The 22,769-nt window shown below is 42.3% G+C and overlaps 1 protein-coding gene and 1 long non-coding RNA gene across 4 annotated transcripts; both read left to right on the top strand.

The window, feature by feature from the left end:
• Window positions 1-819: 819 nt before the first annotated feature.
• On the top strand, window positions 820-1,788 carry LOC127911949 (uncharacterized). Its single transcript, XR_008080032.1, has 3 exons — window positions 820-971; window positions 1,201-1,351; window positions 1,603-1,788. It is a non-coding gene; the product is annotated as an uncharacterized LOC127911949 (long non-coding RNA).
• A 13,363-nt stretch (window positions 1,789-15,151) lies between these two features.
• On the top strand, window positions 15,152-22,743 carry LOC118389305 (cold-inducible RNA-binding protein B-like). Of its 3 annotated transcripts, XR_004826711.2 has the most exons (8): window positions 15,157-15,444; window positions 16,458-16,567; window positions 18,287-18,393; window positions 18,482-18,617; window positions 18,725-18,914; window positions 19,076-19,137; window positions 21,608-21,675; window positions 22,317-22,743. XR_004826711.2 is itself a non-coding variant. In XM_035779233.2 (7 exons), the coding sequence occupies exons 2-7, from the start codon at window positions 16,468-16,470 to the stop codon at window positions 19,582-19,584; spliced, it is 609 nt and encodes a 202-aa protein (XP_035635126.1). In that variant the 5' UTR covers window positions 15,191-15,444; window positions 16,458-16,467; the 3' UTR covers window positions 19,585-20,534. The 3 variants fall into 3 exon arrangements, 2 of the variants coding, with proteins under 2 accessions (XP_035635117.1, XP_035635126.1); XM_035779233.2 differs by lacking the exons at window positions 21,608-21,675; window positions 22,317-22,743 and adding an exon at window positions 19,571-20,534 and having other exon boundaries at window positions 15,191-15,444; XM_035779224.2 differs by lacking the exons at window positions 21,608-21,675; window positions 22,317-22,743 and having other exon boundaries at window positions 15,152-15,444; window positions 19,076-19,560.
• The last annotated feature ends 26 nt before the right edge of the window (window positions 22,744-22,769 follow it).

The raw sequence follows: 22,769 nt of genomic DNA, 5'->3' as shown, positions 1-22,769 counted from the left end.
GATTCTTCATTAAAGAACATGAGTAACCACCACTGCATTTTGGTCCGCTTCTCCTTCAACAGACAAACGCCGTTACACTCCTATCACAGCCATTAAACGGTAACTGTTTTAAAATCACCATTGGCCTCATGGTGAAATACCTGAGCAGTTTCCTTCCTCTCCGGCAACAGAGTTCGGAAGGACGCCTGTATCTTTGTAGTGACTGGGTGTATTGATACGCCGTCCAAAGGGTAATTAATTACATCCCCATGCTCAATGTCTGACTTTTTCATTTTTACCCATCTACCAGTAGGTGCCCTTCTTTGTGAGGCATTGGAAAACCTCCCTAGTCATTGTGGTTGAATCTGTGCTTGAAATTCACTGCTCGACTGAGGGACCTTGCAGATAATTGTATGTGTGGGGTAAACATTTTAAAAAACATAATTCCACTTGGACATTATGGGGTATTGTGTGTAGGCCAGTGACAAAACAAAATCTCAATGTAATCCATTTTAAATTCAGGCTGTAACACAACAACATGTGGAAAAAGTCAAGGGGTGTGAATACTTTCTGAAGTCACAGTCACAGACACAAACAAGCCCCCCCCCCGAAAACGCACACAGATGACAGATGTTCCAGTACATTGTACAGTTACCTCCCCCCCCCGTCCAGCTCAGAGAACAGAACACCTACTGGCATGATTTATCATGGTGAATCACACAGGCCAATTATACGGCACGCAGAGAGAGGTGTTGCTTTTAACCAGGACACTGGCTATTTATAATGGCATGGGCGTGCACACACTCATTATAGGGCACAGAAGATGGTCACAATGGAAGGGTGGATGAGGGGTAGGGACTGGTTTTGAATGTCACTGGGAAGGTATCCTCTTATCTAAATGGCTGCGGCGGGTCTATTGAAAACACCACTGGAGGACCATTTTAGAAGGAGACCCTGGACCCCCTATACGCAAAATGTATGCATGCATGATTGTAAGTTGCTTTGAACAAAAGCCTCTGCTAAATGGCACATACAGTATTGTTATTAATATCATTATTATATATCAGAAGGAAGGAATAGAAGGGGGTGTGGAAAATCATTGGTGTTGTACTGGTTGGTACACTGGGACATGAGAGTAGTAGAGGGGGTTGAGACGGTGGTTGATATGGAGGCTCAATTTGCACTGAAGATTCATGTTTCTCTTCCATCTTGTTTCAACAGGCCAAAACAAAGTCATATGGAAATACTGAAAAAGCAACTGTCACCGACATGAGGTCAATGCTACATTACGTATATCACCAACAGTCATACATCTGAGATCAACCGTGGCAATTTCAGGATAGCCTATCAATTAATATCATATAAAGCTGTGGTGGGTAGCATCAAATAAATATGAATATATTAACCAACCTCCCAACCATGGAAGGCAAACTCTGGAGAATAAAAATATTATTCTCTTTACCTTAACAAACTTCTGCTTAATTGGCTTGTTAAACTCTAATTAGTCTAACAAGTTGCAGGAAAACAAATAAACACAAACATAATTATCATATCAAATACATTAGCTGTTGGGGATGATAGACTCATTTGACAAACACTTTGTTCTTCTGGTTTTCATTAAAGCTTTTTTTCCCACGTGCCAATCATGCTGCTCCATGCATCAGAGGGAAGTGTGGAGAATTGCTGCCTCATCTGCCCTAGCTAAATTCAGAATTTAAATATATCTGTTGTTTGTGGCAATGATTCTGTATTTAAGTGTAGCTGCCTCATTTTGAATAAACTGTGCTGAATAAAGCAGCATTCTCAAACCATCATCACAAATGCCATTGATGTTTTACATTGACCAGCATTGACCAGCATTGACCAGCATATAGGACTGACCAGCATTGACCAGCATATAGGATTGATCAGCACTGACCAGCATATAGGATTGACCAGCATTGACCAGCATATAGGATTGACCAGCATTGACCAGCATATAGGATTGATCAGCATTGACCAGCATATAGGATTGACCAGCATTGACCAGCATATAGGACTGACCAGCATATAGGATTGACCAGCATTGACCAGCATATAGGATTGACCAGCATATAGGATTGACCAGCATTGACCAGCATATAGGATTGTCCGGCATTGACCAGCATATAGGCTTGACCAGCATTGACCAGCATATAGGTTTGACCAGCATTGACCAGCATATAGGATTGACCAGCATTGACCAGCATATAGGCTTGACCAGCATTGACCAGCATATAGGATTGATCAGCATTGACCAGCATATAGGATTGATCAGCATTGACCAGCATATAGGTTTGATCAGCATTGACCAGCATATAGCATTGATCAGCATTGAACTGCATATAGCATTGTTCAGCATTAAACTGCCGATAGCATTGATCAGCATTGAACTGCCTATAGCATTGATCTGCATCGAACTGCATATAGCATTGATCAGCATTGAACTGCATATAGCATTGTTCAGCATTAAACTGCCTATAGCATTGTTCAGCATTAAACTGCCTATAGCATTGATCAGCATTGAACTGCCTATAGCATTGATCAGCATTGAACTGCCTATAGCATTGATCAGCATTGAACTGCCTATAGCATTGATCAGCATTGAACTGCCTATAGCATTGATCAGCATTGAACTGCCCATAGCATTGATCAGCATTGAACTGCCTATAGCATTGATCAGCATTGAACTGCATCCTCATGTATTCAAACTCCCTCACAACACAACTCCTACAAAATAACAAACATGGAATTGTTGAATCTGGTAGAACAAAAATGTGGAAAATTACAACAACAGGAACAAGCTCAAGAGACAAGGCTGGTAAGAGGTAAGAGGTAGAAACCTAAGGAGGATGATCTGAGTGACTTCATTATCCGACATGTAAGAGCACGCGGTGCTGCTGTACCCACAACTGTTGCCATGGCAACCGTCTTGTCATGTCAGCTGTGTCTCATCTTGAATGAATGGAAACCTGAGTGACAAGTGAGGGCCCTCCCCCAGGAGCATGGGGCGGAGTGGTAGTGCGTCAGGCAGCCAGGCAGCCAGGACACACCCACGGCAACCAGGGCTGTTTGTTTGTATCCTCCATGCCAGGATATGGTGACGTTGACGCTGGCTGGCTGGCTTCCTACAAGACTCTTATGTTCTCACCGGAGGGACACCATAACAACAACAACAACATAGCAACTCCTCCCTGTTCTGTGTAGAAACACCTCTGGAGCTGGAGGACTATATTTCCTGTAACCTCTATTAAGGAATGTTTGTCTCTGTGCAAAGCCTTGTTTGGAAAAGTAGGTATTGAAATGCAGTTATCCGGATCCATGCGGCTTTTGTGACACCTTGATAGGGGCATGAATAGAGGCAGGTGGAAACCAAGCAGATTAGAATGGATAAGACATAACTAGGACACCTGAATGCATGTGCTTGTACTTGAGGAGTTCACTGCCTATGAGCAGCACTCTCTCCTATATCTGCAAACAGACCTTTTTGCTTCCACTGTTTTTCCTCCCGATGTCCTCCATTCTCTTGAGTGCAGATAGGAGGGATGAGGGGATGAGGAGGAAGGCACGGCAGGTTTCCATGACAACAGCTTTTTATTTGCTCTTCCTCCATGGCGTTGGTGGAGAGGAAAGGGTCTGGCAGAGATATTAGGCAGAGAGACAGGCTGGTGGGCCGGGGTGGGCAGGCGGGGGTGGAAGCCAGCTCGCTGGAAGCTGGCTTTGTCTAGGACAGAATGTCCTCTTTGTACACAACCCTCCCTGTCAGCCAACTTACCGACTCGCTGCTTGTTTTCCAACACTAATACCCCAGCAAACCACATTGGGACTGTTTGTCCCACACCAGCCCAACATGGGCTAACCCAGCAAGGGCAAGCCCACACCAAGCCCAACATGGGCTAGCCCACACCAAGCCCACACAAGCCCAAAATGGGATAGCTCACACGAACCCCAACACTGGCTAGTTCACACCAAGCCTAGTCCAGACCAGACCAACATGGGCTAGCCCAGCACAGGCTAGCTAACACCAAGCCCAGCTTGTCAACTACTTCATAATTTAGAAGCGGGGACTCATTCGAATATTTGTGCGTGGGTTCTTGCATACAGTTTAAAGGGAAATTTCACCTTGGCTCTGGCACTGTATATAGTCATTACTATATTAACAACATTATGTTTTGTCATAAACATAAAAAATCACCACACCACAAGCTAGAAGAAGTGAATTTGAATTTCGCTAGAAGAGTTTCAACTTCCTGTGTATTCCCGCACTCATAGTGAATGCAAGACGCACGGCGGGGCCAGAGAAGGAAGCACCGCCCCACACCAAGCTGTACAAAACAGTGTGCTTTAGGACCATGTGGACGCCACCGAGTGGCCGGGTAGGCTGTTTGGAGTGCTTATCCGACTGGATTACTATTATTATTATTTTATTTTTTTAAAGTTGTCCTTCCCAGTGGTCCTTCTGTGGCTCAGTTGGTAGAGCATGGTGCTTGTAATGCCAGGGTAGTGGGTTCGATTCCCGGGACCACCCATACGTAGAATGTATGCACACATGACTGTAAGTCGCTTTGGATAAAAGCGTTCAGCTAAATGGCATATATTATTCCCACTTCCAAAGTTGCGACCCTGAATAGGAGCATTGACATTTAACATTGCTGAAAGATGTCCAATTGCTCTATCGAAAAAGGACAAGCATATCTACACGCACACTAACATATACTGCAATCAGTATAACATAGAGGCTTCGCGAAATGCCACAAAGCAGGACTACATTAATTTTCAGATCTCGTCCACCCTCTCAATACACCGGATGTGGTCAGTGGGTGTATCAAACCCAGACACGCCTTCTTGGTAGACAATTATGTGTGAAACACATCTCACTGACTTAGTAGTGCCTCGAACACAATCAAAACAAACCCAGAATCATATTAAGGTGAAACTTCCCTTTAAGTGTTCTGTTATGTAACGCTCAAAAAGTGTTTATCTTATAAAAAAAAACATATACAGTATGTGATAACAACAACTTGGTTATCTTTCTGATGCATTGTAACACATTTCCTAAATAGGTCAAGACATGAAAATTATGCAATTTATGCACTGAGTTAAATTGTGATAAATACAAATCCTATTAAATAATAGAGAAAACTGCTGAATTGGCATAGAGTTGGGCTGCCCTGGGCCAATGCCTTGGCGCTAATGTGGAGTGGATGAGTAGGGCACATTGCCCCAATGTGGGCAGCCGTCATGGGGCCAATATTTGAACCTGCATTTTTGTTCCTCTCTGATAGAGGGTTGATGCTGACCATGGAAGACTTGGTGGACTTTGGAGTTTCAAAATAAACCTGTTTGCAATAATTCACAAGGACAACACAATCTTGACTATCCATGTAAACATTTATTTCAACATTGTGAAATATTCAAATCAATTGATTTAGGGGTTTGAGCATGTCATACTGCATGCAAGTTCCTCACTGTACGGGTGTCACTATCTTCACAGACAGATGCATCCCAGACAAAGTACACAGGATAGAGGGGCTCAGTGAACAGGGTCTGGACTCTGTGGAGGAAGATCATTCTGTCAGATGTTGAAGAAGGACAGAGTTCTTGCACTGTGGTCCAGGTACACTCCCAATACTACTATTGAGGGGCGGTAAACAAGTGGGCCTATGGCAGTAGTCTTCATATTATTGTGCCAGAAAACCCAGCCACTGCAATGACTCTCCAAACCCCAGAACTGATCACTGCCTCCAAACCTCTCGTGCAGATCCATTTCTATGAGACAGCTAGAGAAACACGGTCCCCACTGTTTTCTATCTCCCAGTAGCAGGTTCCAGACAGACCTTCTCTACACAGCACCTGGGGTGAGTGGTAAATCTGTATAAGTGACAAGGAACAGATTTGGCCTCCCAACTCCAAGTCACCTCTCTGTCCCCCTCAGACAGATACCGTACATGTTTTTATTAGCTGTGTGTGTGTGTGTGTGTGTGTGTGTGTGTGTGTGTGTGTGTGTGTGTGTGTGTGTGTGTGTGTGTGTGTGTGTGTGTGTGTGTGTGTGTGTGTGTGTGTGTGTGTGTGTGTGTGTGTGTGTGTGTGTGTGTGTGTGTGTGTGTGTGTGTGTGTGTGTGTGTGTGTGTGTGTGTGTGTGTGTGTGTGGTTACAGGTTCTTCCGTCCCTTAGCAGTTTGATATAGGTCACATGGACCATGACTATTTCTTGCACATGCTCACACACACATCCTCACTCATGGGCACAAGCACACACATACACAGAGCCATGCACAGATTTCACACACCGCACACACACACACACACACACACACACACACACACACAAACACGGATAGTCTGTCTGAGTTAAGCATGACTCACCTCCTCTTCACCTGGAGTACTGCCAACCCTCTCCAGCCTCCACCCCCTTCATTTGCGTGAGCCCTTCAATTCACTCCAGGTCCACTGTAGAGAATTTCAATAATTACTATTAGCTTTAATCACTAGTCTTACACTTAGGGGTAGGGACCGCAGCATGTCCCTGAACATACTTCAACACACTTAATACATTGATTTATTGCATTGAGCCTGCTGTGAATGGGCTTTCTAAGGTGAGTGGGGAAAAATGCAAAGCCTTTTCCACGATATGCCTACATCTCAAAAACAATGGATCAAGTTTATAATGACAAGTGAAAATGACCAGTGCAGTGTTGAAATCGGGGAAGTGTAGCATCCAAGGCATCAGCTGTGGTCTCCACATAATGACAGAATTAGAGGTCTACTAATAGCTTTGACTAGTCACGGCACAGCACCACTTGGGAGAATCTTTGGGGAAATTATCCAATTTCCACCATGGAAGATCTATAAAGCAGAGAGGACACTGAAAGGACCCCCCTCTCCCTCCCTAATCCATATTGCCCCCCGGAGACACATGTTTCGAGACTCCTACACATCTCCACACCACCATCACCACCACTATCCGTCCACCTCCACAAGCAGCATGTGGACAAACCCAGAATAACAATGTGATCTTATTTTACCTCTTAAAGAGACATGGCCATGGTTTGCGTCAGGAGCTGCTATTTCAGCTGTATATCTGGACGTTTTCAACGTTGATAGATATATTCTTCTCTTCTGGGAGGTGTGGTCAGTATAATACAGCTTAAAGGGGGAGCAAATGTGAATGGCATGCTATCTATGTGATTGGTGCTTCTACTTTTGTTACATACAGTGACTTCTGATTGTACAACGTTCTTGAATTGCAGTGGCATTTGTATCCCTTTGCAACCGTGAAAAACTTTAAAATGGACAAATACACTGAACAAAAATATAAACATAACATGTCAAGTGTTGATCCCATGTTTCATGAGCTGAAATAAAAGATTCCAGAAATGTTCCATGCTCACAAAAAAAAACATATTTCTCTCAAATTTTCCAAGATAATCCATCCACCTGACAGGTGTGGCATATCAATAAGCTGATTAAACAGCTGGGGACAATAAACGGCCAATCTAAAATGTGCCGTTTTGTCACACAACACATTGCCACAGAGGGAGCATGCAATTGGCATGCTGATTGCAGGAATGTCCACCAGATCTGTTGCCAGAACATTTCATGTTAATTTCTCTATCATAAGCCGACCTCCAATGTTGTTTTAGAGAATTTGGCAGTACGTCCAACCGGCCTCACAATCGCAGGCCACGTGTAACCACGCCAGCCCCGGACCTCCACATCCAGCTTCTTCACCTGCAGAGACCAGCCACGTGGACAGCTGAGGAAACTGTCAGAAAACCGTCTTAGGAAAGCTCATCTGCGTGCTTGTTGTCCTCACCAGGGTCTTGACCTGACTGCAGTTCGGCGTAGTAACCGACTTCAGTGGGCAAATGCTTACATTCGATGGTCACTGGCACGCTGGCAAAGTGTGCTCCTCACGGATGAATCCGATTACATCTGCCGATTACAACTGGTGGCAGACAGCCTGTATGGCGTTGTGTGGGTGAGCAGTTTGCTGATGTTGACATTGACATTGTGAGCAGAGTGCCCCATGGTGGAGGTGGGGTTATGGTATTGGCAGGCATAAGCTATCCACAACAACACAATTGCATTGTATCGATAGCCATTTAAATGCAAAAAGATACCGTGACGAGATCCTGAGGCCCATTGTAGTGCCATTAATTTTCCGCCATCACCTCATGTTACAGCATGATAATGCACAGCCCCATGTTGCAAGGATCTGTACACATTTCCTGGAAGCTGAAAATGTCCAAGTTCTTCCATGGCTTGCATACTCACCAGACATGTCATCCATTGAGCATGTTTGGGATGCTCTGGATCGGCGTGTATGACAGCGTGTTCAAGTTCCCGCCAACATCCAGCAACTTCGCAAAGCCATTGAGGAAGAGTGGGATAACATTCAGCAGGCCACAATCAACGGCCTGATCAACTCTATGCGAAGGAGATGTGTCGCACTGCATTAGGCAAATGGTGGTCACACCAGATACTGACTTGTTTTCTGATCCACGTCCCTACCTTTTTGTGTGACCAACAGATGCATATCTGTAAATGTTATGTTTATTCATTGTTTGATTAAAGTACTGGGGGTAAGCAAATTGGCATGTCCCAGTAGTGATGTGTGACAAGGGATTAAGAGATACATTATTTTGAATGCAGTAAAGTGAACAAAAATATTGAATATATTGTAAGAATCTATAAAAACAAAGGAGGCTATTAATTAAAATAACTATTTTTATCCCTCAGTTTTATGTCATCGGTAAATGTTAAAGCCTTGTTAATCACTCATTACAAAGACATACAATGATCTTGAGCATTCCTTCCCGTGGCAAACTGTTATTGGCTAATCACACCCTTTTAGTACGTCATAAATTTGAGGATTCCATTGATAATTGGTGTGTCTAAATCAAAGTGTCACTTGGTGTTAGTCAATTTTAATGAACGTTAATGACATTGTTAGCAAAAATGATTAATCATATCACTTCAGTAAATTATTTTTAAAGGGTTTAAAGACCTTATATTAGAGAATATGTGGCCTCCGTTTAAGAAAATCCTTGATAACCTAAACATTTGAATTGGTGTTACCATCGGAATGATTCTGCCGTATTAGTTGATTTAGACACACATAAATGATGTTCATTTTTCCCAAAATGCCACCGCAATTCAAGATTGACCATTGCGATCCTATTTTAGCAGAAGTCTTGTTTTTTCTTTCGTCATCTGTTTTGACTTGGCAGTGGAGCTCAGAACCAGAGCAGACAGTTCTGTTGTGTGGGATAATCAGTGTGAGTTAAGCAACACATATGACAGCTAAGCCTGAACACATCCAGGTTCACACAGCCTCTGCAATGCTGCATTCACATAATAGCAATCAACATCTAACAGAGAATCCACTGCCAGGACACAGCACTATCTGCTGCAGTCAATAAACTTCTGGAAGAACTGGTCCAGGCAGCTGGCACTTACAACAACCCCCTACATCTGACTGTATGTTAGTGCAGCTATACTAGAATTAAACATTCTGTTAATTTCATCTGCATTCCATTCCATTAATTGAGGTTGCACAGACACACATACTAATACATAAGTTTAAATGTGCACGTTTTGTGGCATTCATCACTCTTCTCTCACATTAGTTGAATTATTACTAATGTTTTGGGGTCCTGAGTGAATAATGGGACATTGTGAACCAGCCTATAGCTGAGAGAGAGAGTATGAGGAGGCGGTGAAGCAGTCAGCATTGGGTGGAAAACCGTGGTAACGAACAGGAAGCCGCAGAGCGTGTAGGAGGTAAGGCAGAGGATAGCAGCACTCACGTTGGCCCGGCAGCTCTGGTATTTATAGCCTGGCTGTGGTCGGCACCAATATGCTCCTCTGTCTTGTGTAGTGCAAGAACAGCAACATTGGAGGGGCTGCAAAACGGTCAATCTGATCAGACAGTTCTGGTGAATAGGTGTTTTGAATGGCATGCTTATCTCTGGCTTGTTTTATTCTGTTTGGTCCCTTGCCTTTGGTTAGACTTAATGTAGCCTACATACAGTAGCTTTGGCTTATTTCAGAGAACAAGTGAAAATGTAAAATCCCTATCTTCAGGAAACATGCCCCCCAGGTATACCTCCATTGTCTCACGTCCATGTGCACCTCATGGTGCCATCCAAGACCACAATGCAGCGAATTGAGAAGTAGCGCCCTGACTCAAATCACAAATAAATTAAAGGGGAAACTGGCTTGTTCTGCCCACAGTGCGTCCTTTCTCTCATTTGAAACAAAGCAGATGTCCTTTCTTGGGTTAGTTTAATATTTGCTCGAACTCAGGTTCCTGCAACTGTCAGTCTAACTCTTACACCAAGTGTAGTCAAAATAACATGACAATAATACCACACGTCTTAAGAGAATGATTGAAAATACAGTAGACCTAGCCTACCCACAAGATTTTATTTTATTTGACCTACTTGTCCACAACAGGGTGGTTATGATGTGAACTATACTGTTGCTTTACCGCCACCCACTGGACTGCGGAGAAACTACTTGAGGCATGCACACACACACAACTTTAGTTATTTATTCATGACTCACACAGATGCTCATAAACAGGGAGGGGAAGGGAGGATGACGCAATGCAGAAAGAATGGCGCCAAGTGCAAACCGTAAAAACCTTAGTCTCCCGAATACAAGCCTACTAATCTCAGGTATGAATCAACAATGGGAGTGATGTTTACATGCTCCTCTCCAAAAAAACTCAAGATGGAATTGGTTAGTGAAGAGCTCGAAATGTCCACATCATCAGCCACAAGAAGCTGGGCACTTTTAACTCAGTCAAAGAAACCAAAAGTGGACTTGTGTTGATGTTCTGTGTGTCCTCCGCCCAGAAAGAGTTAGTGTTGATGTTCTGTGTGTCCTCCGCCCAGAAAGAATTAGTGTTGATGTTCTGTGTGTCCTCCGCCCAGAAAGAATTAGTGTTGATGTTCTGTGTGTCCTCCGCCCAGAAAGAATTAGTGTTGATGTTCTGTGTGTCCTCCACCCAGAAAGAATTAGTGTTGATGTTCTGTGTGTCCTCCGCCCAGAAAGAATTAGTGTTGATGTTCTGTGTGTCCTCCGCCCAGAAAGAATTAGTGTTGATGTTCTGTGTGTCCTCCGCCCAGAAAGAATTAGTGTTGATGTTCTGTGTGTCCTCCGCCCAGAAAGAATTAGCGCTTCATGCTAGGATATGTTATCCAATGAGAGCTTTTGTTCCTGATCCACTGCAGTATTTTAGCTGTCAAACGTATGGTAATGTTGCAGAAGTGTGTAGGAGGGAGATTCTGAGATTTAAGTGTGCAGGAGGGCAAAGGCCAAAGGAGTGTTTTGTTTCAGTAGAAAAAGCTCTATGTCAATTGTGGGGGTGCTCATGTTGCTGATCAGAAATGTCTGGTGCGAGAGAGATAGTTTGAGGTTGCCAGGGTTCGAGCAGTGAAGAAAGTGTCATGCTGAGGCAGTGAGGAAAGTAGATGGATGATGTGCAAAGGGTGAGGGAGACTGAGAGGATCCCTGTAAGTAGTAGTAGGCCAGTACAGAGTGACTCAAAGAGTCATAAAACAAAATGCAATTCCATTCCCCAATATTAAACATATTTTCACATGACCCTCCCCTTGTACTGTAAAATAAATTGAACATCCTCTCCCTGCTTAGAATGAATTCAAAATGATGTTTATGACCAAAAACAACAATAACTGTAGTGACCCTGTGTTTATCAATGTGGATATGGTCACTTCAGTATGCTTTTGTGGCACCGTCAATGCCACACAGGGCTACGGGTCAGAATATTGAGAGTTTGTGGACCTCCACAGACAAGCTCACTCTCCCAGCCTGTTTCATTACTTCACTATCAGAGCCGACTGCAGACAATTATCAGCTAGGGGGAATCAGATTTGATACATTTTGATTCAATATTTACAATGATATAAAATATATGCAACTAATTAACTAACTTACAATTCTTGCAAGCTTGTTGGTAACTTATTCTTTAGATGTTTGGGAATCCTGGTGAACCATGATGTGCACAATCAAAGTGACATTGGACTAGCTCACTTGCCAGAGTCTTTAGGGTGTCTTATAGCTACGTTTCCATCCAATTTGCGACAGATATTCATGGGAATATTCTAAAATCTTCATAAAAACATTTCAGAGTTTCATTTAGGAAAATTAAGCGCTGATTTTAAGACATTTGAGATATTGACCGGACATCCATATGCATTCAGATCGGACCTGGAGCAGACAGCTCCATTAATAAACGAGGGATGTTGGCCAAATGAGCCAGATTAACGTGTCCTTAAAAACAGCTATAACAATGACAAAAAACACTATTCTTAAAATAATAATGGTCCACCTCACGGTTCAGCTGTAAGAGATTTGAGTACTAAATGTATCAGGGCATTGCATACATAGGCATATAGGCTTAGGTGTCCACTGTATGATATAAATATTTTAATAAATATATATACAGTGCATTCGGAAAAGCATTCAGACCCGTTGACTTTTTTCACATTTTGTTACGTCACAGTCTTGTTCAAAATTGATTCAAATATTTTTTTTCCTCATCAATCTACACACAAAACCCCATAATGACAAAGCGAAAACAAGGGTTTTAGAAATGTTTGCAAATGTATATAAAAAAAACAAAAAACAGAAAAACCTTATTTACGTACACTACTGTTTGAAATTTTGGGGTCACTTAGAAATGTCCTTGTTTGTGAAAGAAAAACGTTTTTTTTTTGTCCATTAAAATAACATCAAATTGATCAGAAATACAGTGTAGACACTGTTAACATAATAAATGTATATTGTAGCTGGGAACAGCTGATTTTTAATGGAATATCTACATAGGTATACAGAGGCCCATTACCAGCAACCATCACTCCTGTGTACCAATGGCACGTTGTGTTAGCTAATCCAAGTTTATCATTTTAAAAGGCTAATTGATATAATTAGAAAACCCTTTTACAATTGTTAGCACAGCTTAAAACGGTGATTCTGATTAAAGAAGCAATAAAACGGGCCTTTTTTAGACTAGTTGAGTATTTGGAGGTCATTTGTGGGTTTGATTACAGGCTCAAAATGGCCAGAAACAAAGGACTTTCTTCTGAAACTCGTCAATCTATTTCTGTTCTGAGAAATGAAGGCTATTACATGTGAGAAATTGCCAAGACACTGAAGATCCTGTACAACGCGGTGTACTACTCCCTTCACAGAACAGCGCAAAGTGGCTCTAAACAGAATAGAAAGAAGAGTGGGAGGCCCCAGTGCATAACTGAGCAAGAGGACAAGTACATTAGAGTACCTAGTTTGAGAAACAAACGCCTCACAAGTCTTCAACTGGCAGCTTCATTAACTAGTACCAGCAAAACACCAGTCTCAGCATCAGCTCCGGGATGCTGGCCTTCTAGGCAGAGGTCCTCTGTCCAGTGTCTGTGTTCTGTTGCCCATCTTAATCTTTTCATTGGCCAGTCTGAGATATTGCATTTTCTTTGCAACTCTGCCTAGAAGGCCAGCATTCCAGAGTTGCCTCTTTACTGTTGACCTTGAGACTGATGTTTTAGAACAAGGCTGTAACAAATGTGGAAAAACTGAATACTTTCCGAATGCACTGTATATAGCCTATATAAAGGAAGAGAAGCTTAGGAACCCGAGAGAGATAGAGAGATATGCCAGGGGCATGCTTCAACACCGAGATGTCTTTATGCCAGATGGCTACTGCGACTGCGATTTAGATATAGACGTACAGAAGGAGGCTAATTCATAAAAATGATATCTAAATGTTTTTTTTATAAAGACGAGCGTTATATTGTTAGACTATAAGAGTAACTCTGGTAGGCCTGAAACAGACTTCCTCACCTCAAGTTCAAGTGTTGAGCCAGTTGGAGCGCTGGGGCACACTGCCTTCATATCATAGCCCTGCAGTAGCTAAAGTTTAATAATAGCCACACCATACCAAGCCTTCACAAACGTTTCTAAACTTTATTATGGTAATATAAAAAGTAAGTCAAGCCATTGTTTATATGGAAAAAATGAGTAGAAAGGTGAATGTAAACCAGGGTCAAAACACACTACACACTGCTCAATAAAAAATAAATATTTTGGACCACTGACCCCCTCCCCAGTCAATTTAGATGTCCTTTACTACATGCCTCACGCACTATATGTGGTCTTCTGGCCCACACGACGCACAGTTGCGGTAATGCACCAATGTTGGATACCAACCGCACAAAAAAAAAAAAATTAAAGGAGGCCGCTAGCTAGGGGACACCGGTACAGTAGTATTTTCACAACTGAAAACACAAGGACGGAGGATGGACATTTTCCAAATGAGAAAACCCTAGCGTCCTTTTCCCCCACCTGCTTAACACAGCTTTCCCACAGTTCTGGTAACGTTACGGCGAGGGAAGTAGCTAGAAAGCGTAGCCAATCCAACTCTGCGTGGCACTATAAAATAAAAAAATAACACAATTTTGGGGAAAATTTGGCAAAGGGTAAAGTCTACAAAACGCAGTCCACTCTGTTACAGATTCTAGTTTTGGAAAAAGAAGACTATGGCTATCAAATGTTTCATCAAGCATTTATTTTTGCAAAATGTCGTCCAAAATCAATCTTGCTCCGTCTTCTCCCACCGCCGGCCAATGGGCTTCCTCTCATCACCATATTTGGCAGTGAGTGGAAACGCCAAACGGATGCTTCACATTTATACATCCGGTGCAGTCTGGCACATCAAATCGTATTTGTCACATGCGCCGTGAAATGCTTATTTATATGCCCTTAACAAACAATGCAGTTCAAGAAATAGAGTTAAGAAAATATTTACTAAATAAACTAAAGTGAGGTCAATATAAAAAGGCTGGATGCCCATTTGATTAATTGTTCAGCAGACTTATGGCTTTGGGGGTAGAAGTTAATTAAGGAGCCTTTTGGTCCTAGACTTGGCGCTCCGGTACCGCTTGCCGTAGCAGAGAGAACAGACAATGACTTGGGTGACTGGAGTCTTTGATCATTGTTTGGGCCTTCCTCTGACACCGCCTAGTATATAAATCCTGGATGTCAGGAAACTTGGCTCTAGTGATGTATTGGGCCATACGCACTGCCCTCTGTAGCGCCTTACGGTCAAGATGCCGAGCAGTTGCCATAACTAGGATGGTGCAGCTGTAGAACTTTTTGAGGATCTGGGGACCCATGCCAAATCTTTTCAGTCTCCTGAACTGTCTTGGTGTGTTTGGCAGTGGGCGCTGAATGTAAGCATGTAATAACAGCGGTCTGCAGGTAGATCCTTTTTTTGTGAACAAAATGTGCAATTCACACTCTGACCTGTGAATAGCAGCAATACCCAACAAAGCGTCTAGTATACCGGAAGACCACACGAAGAAGAAGAGCTCATAAACAGGAGCCATTTTAACATCTTTCTCAGACGGCGCCAAACTACACAGAGGTGAGTAGAGAGCCACCCAATTCTAACAATTAGTGGGGGAAACATAGGCCTACTAAAATTGCAATGTTCATTTCGACCTTGCAGTTTGCGTTCCTATGGGAAGTTATTGTCTTTGACAAATTACTTGCTAGCCAACGTTAGCTAGCTCTGCAATTTAGACACGCTAACGTTTACTAGTCGATGAAGAATAGATTAACGTTAGCCTCTGATTAACGTTACTCGACCCCAGTTCGCATGTAACTTGTCCTTCAACCGTACTCTATTTTGAGTGACAATTTTACTCGTATTTTCACTATTTGACGTTACAACTGGATGTTATTCCAAAGTATAAAAGCAGCATTAACTAGCAAACGTCAGTTACTACATTCCCTACAAAATGGCCGTTCGCTACAGTACGGTAATGTACGCTGCTAGCTAGCAATCCCGTCGCCTACGTTAGCTGGCTACCATTTTTACACTGCGTGGCAAGTAATTTTACTTACTGCCGTTATCTTTTAATACGGTAGTTTACGTTGCAGAGTGGGCAATATCTGGCCCAGGCCATGTGTACCGGGTGGCTTGAAATGGCTAATTTGACTGGTTTGGCCTGCTAACGTTGGCTAGTTAACTGGCCTGGCTTTGTTTGAGGCGGGGAGCTGTGGGTGTTTGTCTAGCGTCGCTATCTACTTAGTTCATCGCCATCTTTGAGAATTTCCAACATTCCCGTGTAAATAGCTAGTTAAATTGGCCAGCTAAATTATACATTATGCGTAGCTAGGTTAACTTTGCTGCACGGGTTAAAACATGGCTACTCCACGCATTTGAAAATGAACCGATGGGTGGAAGAAAATGGCGTGCCATCGCTTAAAATGTATGGCATCTCGTGGTGCCATCCGCATGTGAAAGCCAGTTGGTGGTTTTCTAACCTTTTTTTTACAGGACTTGGTCACATTCTTCAAACAGCGAGCATGTGTTGCCATGCTCAGATTTATGAACTATGTTTGCAGGTCATACTCTTAATTTGTCCCTTTTAGATAATCCAAGATGTCTGACGAGGGGAAGCTTTTTGTTGGAGGATTGTGTTTTGACACCGATGAAACTTCACTGGAAGAGGCGTTTTCAAAATATGGAAACATTGCTAAAGGTATGTTGCATCCAGATCAGGGATTTTTCAGCCATTGTAATCTTTGGGCCAGCCGGATAAAAAAAAGAGAATACAATCGGGGTGGGAAACGTGTGAAATTAAATGACTAAACTGGACCTATGTATTTTTCAATCTGATAACAATCACCAATATATCGAGTCAGTGAATTTAGTCCCAAAAGCGCAATGACACATTAGCCATGGGAAAATGCACTTAATAGACAAATGTGGCGTTAATGGTTCAAAGGTGACTTTGGTTCTGGTGTTATACTTTGTATTCAATGTTATAGAAATGCTTTTAATGAATATGTTCAGGATTTACCATAATCTTATTTTCAAGTGACAGAAGTTGTGGACAGTTGAATGACAATTCCCCCATCACATTTTGTCCAATATCTTAAGATTTGGTTGTGCATATAATGAAATTCAAGAGAACACATAATGCAAATAAAATATACTTTTATGAAATTACTGTGTATTAGCAGTATGTGGGGAATTACAGTAACTTAATTAAGATCAATTTTAAGTTGATGGTCGTGTTCACAAATCTTAATGCGAAATGATTTGTAACAATTTCTGCAATTTGTATACTGTTTGAAGAATAATAGTAAATCCACCCACTGTTTGTTTAATGCATGAAATAATTGGTGTTAAATGCATGTAAAAACAAATGTTTTCTGGTCTTATCTGATATAGGTGACACTCCAGAACACATTTCCTCATAGAATTTTTTTGGGGGGGACTATCTGTTCCTCATAGTGAATCTTTTATTCAAGGTGTTTGTATGGGCAAATGGTGGTAACGTTAAACATTTTTGTTTGAACACATTGGTTTTCATGCTCTAGGACACCCACAAGGCTTGTCTGAAGTTGGTACAGCCTCTTTTGCTGACTTCCGTATGTAGTGTCTCCGGTTTTATAAGCACACTAATATACCTTATTGGAAAGCTGAGACTCTCACGAACACAATGGTTCTCTCAGTTTTGCTCTGATGCCTACAAGCCTAGTCTGAAAGTCCATGTTATCAGTCATAAGATAAATGGGTTGTATAAGGGATAGATGCGTGTAAAAAAAGATCTTCTTCCTGATCCATAAGATGGATCATCTTATCTCCAGACACTTAATTCAATGAACAAAATAAACGTTTGAAATGATTTCAATCCAAGGATGACAAATGCGCTCAGGACTTCCCCAATACTACTTAGCAATATGTCACATCGAGCTTAGTCTGGTAGGTTGAGGGATACCTTCCGCCAATGGTGAGGATTAGTACCAATTTTGCAGGTTTCACCAAAGGGTTGTCCCACAGTTCAACCATAGCAAGTCACTTGCTGTTCATTTGGGCTCATGTAACACATTTCATGAAGTACAGTATTGCATGTGTAACTACTGCATGTGTTCAAATGATTTATGCATTTTGATTCCTAATTGGCATTTAGTGAGAATGGATTTGTTTACTGCGGTTTGTAGAATTCTGTGTCTCGTCACTTAGAATTTACACACAAATTCTCTCAGCGCCATAACAGAATGTATATAATTGCAGTAAACACGTTGAGAATCTCTGCTTATGGCAAAATGATTAGTTTAAATGGAAACACACAAGTTGAATTGTTGCTGACCACTCCCCTTTTGAGCCAGAAAAAATCCATCGGTTTCTACTTGTGCAGTCTAGTGGACTATTGTGTCAATATTTAGAGTGGGTGGTTGATGTTTTGTTTCAGTCGACGTTGTCAGAGATCGTGAGACGCAGAGATCCAGGGGTTTCGGCTTTGTGACTTTTGAAAACCCAGAAGATGCCAAAGACGCAATGGCTGCAATGAATGGCAAGGTGAGGGGATGGTTTCCCAGACTCATGCATATCTTTGACTGATGTGAATCATTGGTATTAGAGATTTTTTTTTCACCCTCCTGTTTAGTCGGTCGATGGCAGGATGATTCGTGTGGATGAAGCTGGCAAATCAGGAGGAAGATCTGACCGTGGGGGTGGCTTCAGGGGCGGTTCTGGTGGTTTCAGGGGCGGTTCTGGTGGCTTCAGAGGAGGCAGAGGAAGAGGTAAGTGGTTAGCGTCAATTTGCTCCACGTCACACCCCACCTTTTTAGTGTTTTACTTGCTCCAAAGTGAAGGTCCTTTGACTGAAATCCTCTTAATTTTGTCCTAGGTGGTGGAGGTTATGGTGGGGGAGAAAGAAGTTATGGCGGGGATCGCAGCTATGGCGGAGATCGCAGCTATGGCGGGGATCGCAGCTATGGGGGTGGTGGGGACCGCAGCTATGGGGGTGGCTACAGGAGTGGTGGTGGTGGAGGAGGATACTCCTCTGGGGGTGGCAGCGGAGGTTACAGAGAGGCCAGGTAAGAATGTTGCATGGTTTAGTTCTCGTAAGTGATTAGTCTCAGTTTTAATAGCATGGTATTTAAGCTACCTAAGTTATTTCTAGGATAATCGTGTACCTGAGCCGACATGTATTTTCCTTGGTTTCTGTTAACCGGCTTTCATTTGTCCCCCTTTTTAGGAGTGAAGGTGGTTATGGTGGCCGCTCTGGGGGATCCTACCGAGACAGCTATGACAGCTATGGTAAGTATAAAGATGTAGCCTAGTTGTTGCCATGATCTCACTGTTAGTACGAACTAGAAATGTTTAGGAGGAACTGGACATGATTGCATAGACTCCCAGAACGACCCCTGTAAGACTGTTGCTCAGAAACCGAAAGCTTGTGCCCTCTTGGATTAGTATGTTAAAATACTCATGTCTGCTCAAAGAATCAAACATTTCTTTGAAACGATGGATATCCAGCCCTCTACCACCCTATCCAAAAGCAGAAAGACATTCCTAGATTTTTTTCACTCAGTTTCTTTTGAAGAGGCATAGGTTCTTTCAATGCCCTTGTCCTGGTGCTTTCCTGTTGCAATGATAACTGTGGCACAAAATATAAATGGGATCTAGTCTACTGTGAGAAATGTCAGAATGCTGCAGTGCCTTTACACTTGTGCCTACTTCTTGTCCTCAGCTACACACGAGTAAAAACAAAAACAAACTTCCTGATTGCAAGATCGTCCCATCGCTGGCTGTTTTTTTAAAGATGCGCTCTTCGAAGACTTTTTTTTTTCTGTTTGTGGTATCTGGTTCTAGTGTTTTCTTTAACAAATCAGCATCTTTAGTCCTTTTTTATCGTGTTGAAAGTATTCTTCAGGATCTCTGTCCTCATGGCAGTAACTGAAATCCTGTAGCATTTAATTACTGTAAGCCTTGATGCTCAGTAAGGGTCTGAGTACCTTAAGCTCAATATGCCCTCCTGTTGCAGGGAGAATGCACTGGGAGAAAATCAAATTTGATAATTTTATAAAAATGCCTTTGTTTGCAATTAAACCTGTTTCTACTGTTGAATCGTAACCTGTTCAACACAGCCTGATAGCTTCTAAGACAAATTCAATCTTGACGATGTTCCTGCTCAATCGAAAGACTCAAATATCAGTAGCGACATGTTTCCATTTAATCTCATTTTTAACTGGAGTTGTAGTGAATTCTGGTCTTTAAAAAATGAAATCTATGAAATTTACACTAGAAGCTGGAAAAGCTGTGATTGTTCTCTAAAGACATGTTGCTCCTTCAGTTCTGTAATGCATTCCTTTAGTGTAGCAAGGTAGGAATGCTAAGTGGGAGCACTAGTTTCCAGCAGACCACCTTGATATTGCTAAAGATTTGTCAATACTCGGTATCCAAAGAGTGAATTACTTTGACTGGTGAACCTACTTCAGCTCTTTGGGCTGTATTCTAGGTGTTAGTTGCAGCCTTCTGCAGTTGGCCTAAGGTACTTTGCTCTTTGCAAACATGTGCATAATATGCTGATGGACTGAACGTTCACTCTCAATGTTACTTCAAGGATATGTGCTCTCTGTTCTGTTAACCAACACCTAAGATTTTTTTGTATATCCTGGCTTCATGAAGCCTATTAAACAACCCCGTTGAAAATGCTCTGATTTATTGTGCCTTCAAAGAACTATAGCCTGTTCACTAAGCCAGCTGAATGTTATGTAATGTCAGTGGTAGCGAGGGATTTAGTAAGTGGGTTGAGTGAAATGATGGCATAGTCTGCTGGAAAGGGTATTCTGCAAAGCAGGATTTCATTATGAAAGATGGGTGTAAGTCTCATTTAGGAATATTGGGAGGGCCTCTGAATTAATACTCAAAACATGCTAAAGGGTCTACCCTGATGCTGAAGCTAGTCAATGTACGGGGGGGGCTGGGGGTGTTGAAAGCAGAATAGAAATGAAATGTCATCCTGGTGCTGGCACTGGTTCTTTTATAACGCTTCATTGCGCCCAAGAGCTCTACTATCGTTTTGGAAATCAACAAAGTCCTTGGAGAATGAAGTGTTGTGCCTACCGACATGTGAATCCTCTCTGGTGAATGCTGCTCTCTTGGCTAGTTCATAAGTGGATATAGGCCAGTAATGTGAGGTAACGACTTTTGCTCTCCTGTTCGCATCCCTCAAACAGTTCTCATTTTGATGTCCATCTTATCTACCTTCAACTTTGCCCAAGCACCGCTGTCACTTCCTCAGGCCCTAGACGTTACTGTTCAATACCCAGAGTTGCATGAGAACGTCCAGTAAAATATCCAGTTTTGGAGAAACGTTTCACCCTGTCCCCCATTAGACCGAGGGGACTGCTAGAGCCTCTGAAAATCAACATTGAGCTTTTGCAAATTCCATGAGCAGTCATTGCTAAAGTATCCCTAGTGTAAATCACAATATTCTAAGTTTGATCCATCTGTGAAACCAGTGTTTTGTACTGTTCTCCCCGTGATTGCAAAGTTGTCCTCATCTTAAATTCTAGCCTCACCTTTTTCTTGTCAAGTATCACTGTACATTTTAGTAAATGTCCAGCTTTCAAAACTTGTTAATATTGTCTAATGCTAAAAGTTAATGCTGTTCAACACATCTGTAGTTCTTTGATAGCTTGATATTGATAAGCAAATGCATGCCATGTCATTGTTGCCCTCAGACTGTACTACAAACTAATTACCCTTCTCGTTACACGATTAGGTTAAGCGTTGGATGTGAGCAACTAACTCGAGGCCTGACTGCAACTGGTTCCTGCCGATGCTTTCTAGGTGGGTGTCCTCTGGCATGTGTACTGAATGCTGAAGTCATAAGCCCTGTTTTGTGTTCCCCCTTGATTATGAAATCACTGATCTGACGTGAATGGATTGGTGAAAGCAGTGTTGTGGAACCCTACTTTCATCGGTTCTTTAGGCAGGTGGCTTTATCACTGCTCTATGTCCCCCACATGAATTGAAGTATGGAGGGTGTGTTTCAGTTAACTGTCAGTTGCCAGTGTGGCATGCAACCATTGGTGGATGCATGAATGCATATTCAATCGTTTGCAACCTACATTGTCCTCGGGTCAACTTTTCAGACAGTTCCATCTGTCAAGAGATGGACTGTTTAAGGGGCTTTAAGTCAGACCACCGAATCTTGCCATTCATCCGGCAATGGATGACTCCCATTGGGGAGAGACCTTGCAGCAGACTAGTCAAGACTGATCTCCAAATCACCTTGAATAATAGATAATTAATCATTAGTTGTAGTTCAGAAGCACCGACTTGACATTTTGTGAACCAGCCTCGACTATTAGCAGTAGCATATACTCGGCATGGTAAAACTGACTTGGTTTACAAATATAGCAGTGCTATGTACAATAATCATGTCACTTTACTGTTTCTTCTCGTGCTAATTGTGGCTTCTATTCCAGATTCAGCACAGGATGGCTTGCCCTGAAACGGCAAACTGCTCCTTGGGTGGTCGCTACCATGAGAGATCTTGAAGGCTGAATTAGATGTGCTGCTGAACTGGACCTGGGGTGTAATTCAGCAGGATGCAGTGTCTTTGAAAGATGCGATGGAAATATGCCATGTAGAACAGACATTACACTCTGACAAGTATAGTAAGGAATCCTGTCAGCTTTATTCATGGCATTTCTATCTGCTTTAGACATTTGGCACCTGAATGTGGCCCTGACTGTCAAGACCAGCCTTAAAATGGGATTGGAAATCAAATCTGGTACTAACATAGACAATACTGTCATTTGGCATGCAAATTAAATGCTATATGCAGTGATGTGTATTCATGGATGCCAAAGGAAGCCAGGCTTCAAGAAATAAAATTCAGAACACATGTTAGTCTGTTTCAAATTGTTTCTTCAATT

The sequence above is a fragment of the Oncorhynchus keta genome, chromosome 1 (genome assembly GCF_023373465.1).
Source record: "Oncorhynchus keta strain PuntledgeMale-10-30-2019 chromosome 1, Oket_V2, whole genome shotgun sequence".
Lineage (NCBI taxonomy): Eukaryota > Metazoa > Chordata > Actinopteri > Salmoniformes > Salmonidae > Oncorhynchus > Oncorhynchus keta.
Note: the sequence above shows the minus strand (reverse complement) of the source record. Positions and strands in the feature narration are given on the sequence as shown.

Bases quoted from the DNA above. Each gene is read 5' to 3' on its own strand.
- LOC118389305 (XM_035779224.2), top strand. From the start codon at position 16,468: ATGTCTGACGAGGGGAAGCTTTTTGTTGGAGGATTGTGTTTTGACACC. The intron at 18,394-18,481 runs GTGAGGGGATGG...CCTCCTGTTTAG, and splicing joins TGGCTGCAATGAATGGCAAG to TCGGTCGATGGCAGGATGAT. The intron at 18,915-19,075 runs GTAAGAATGTTG...CCCCCTTTTTAG, and splicing joins GGAGGTTACAGAGAGGCCAG to GAGTGAAGGTGGTTATGGTG.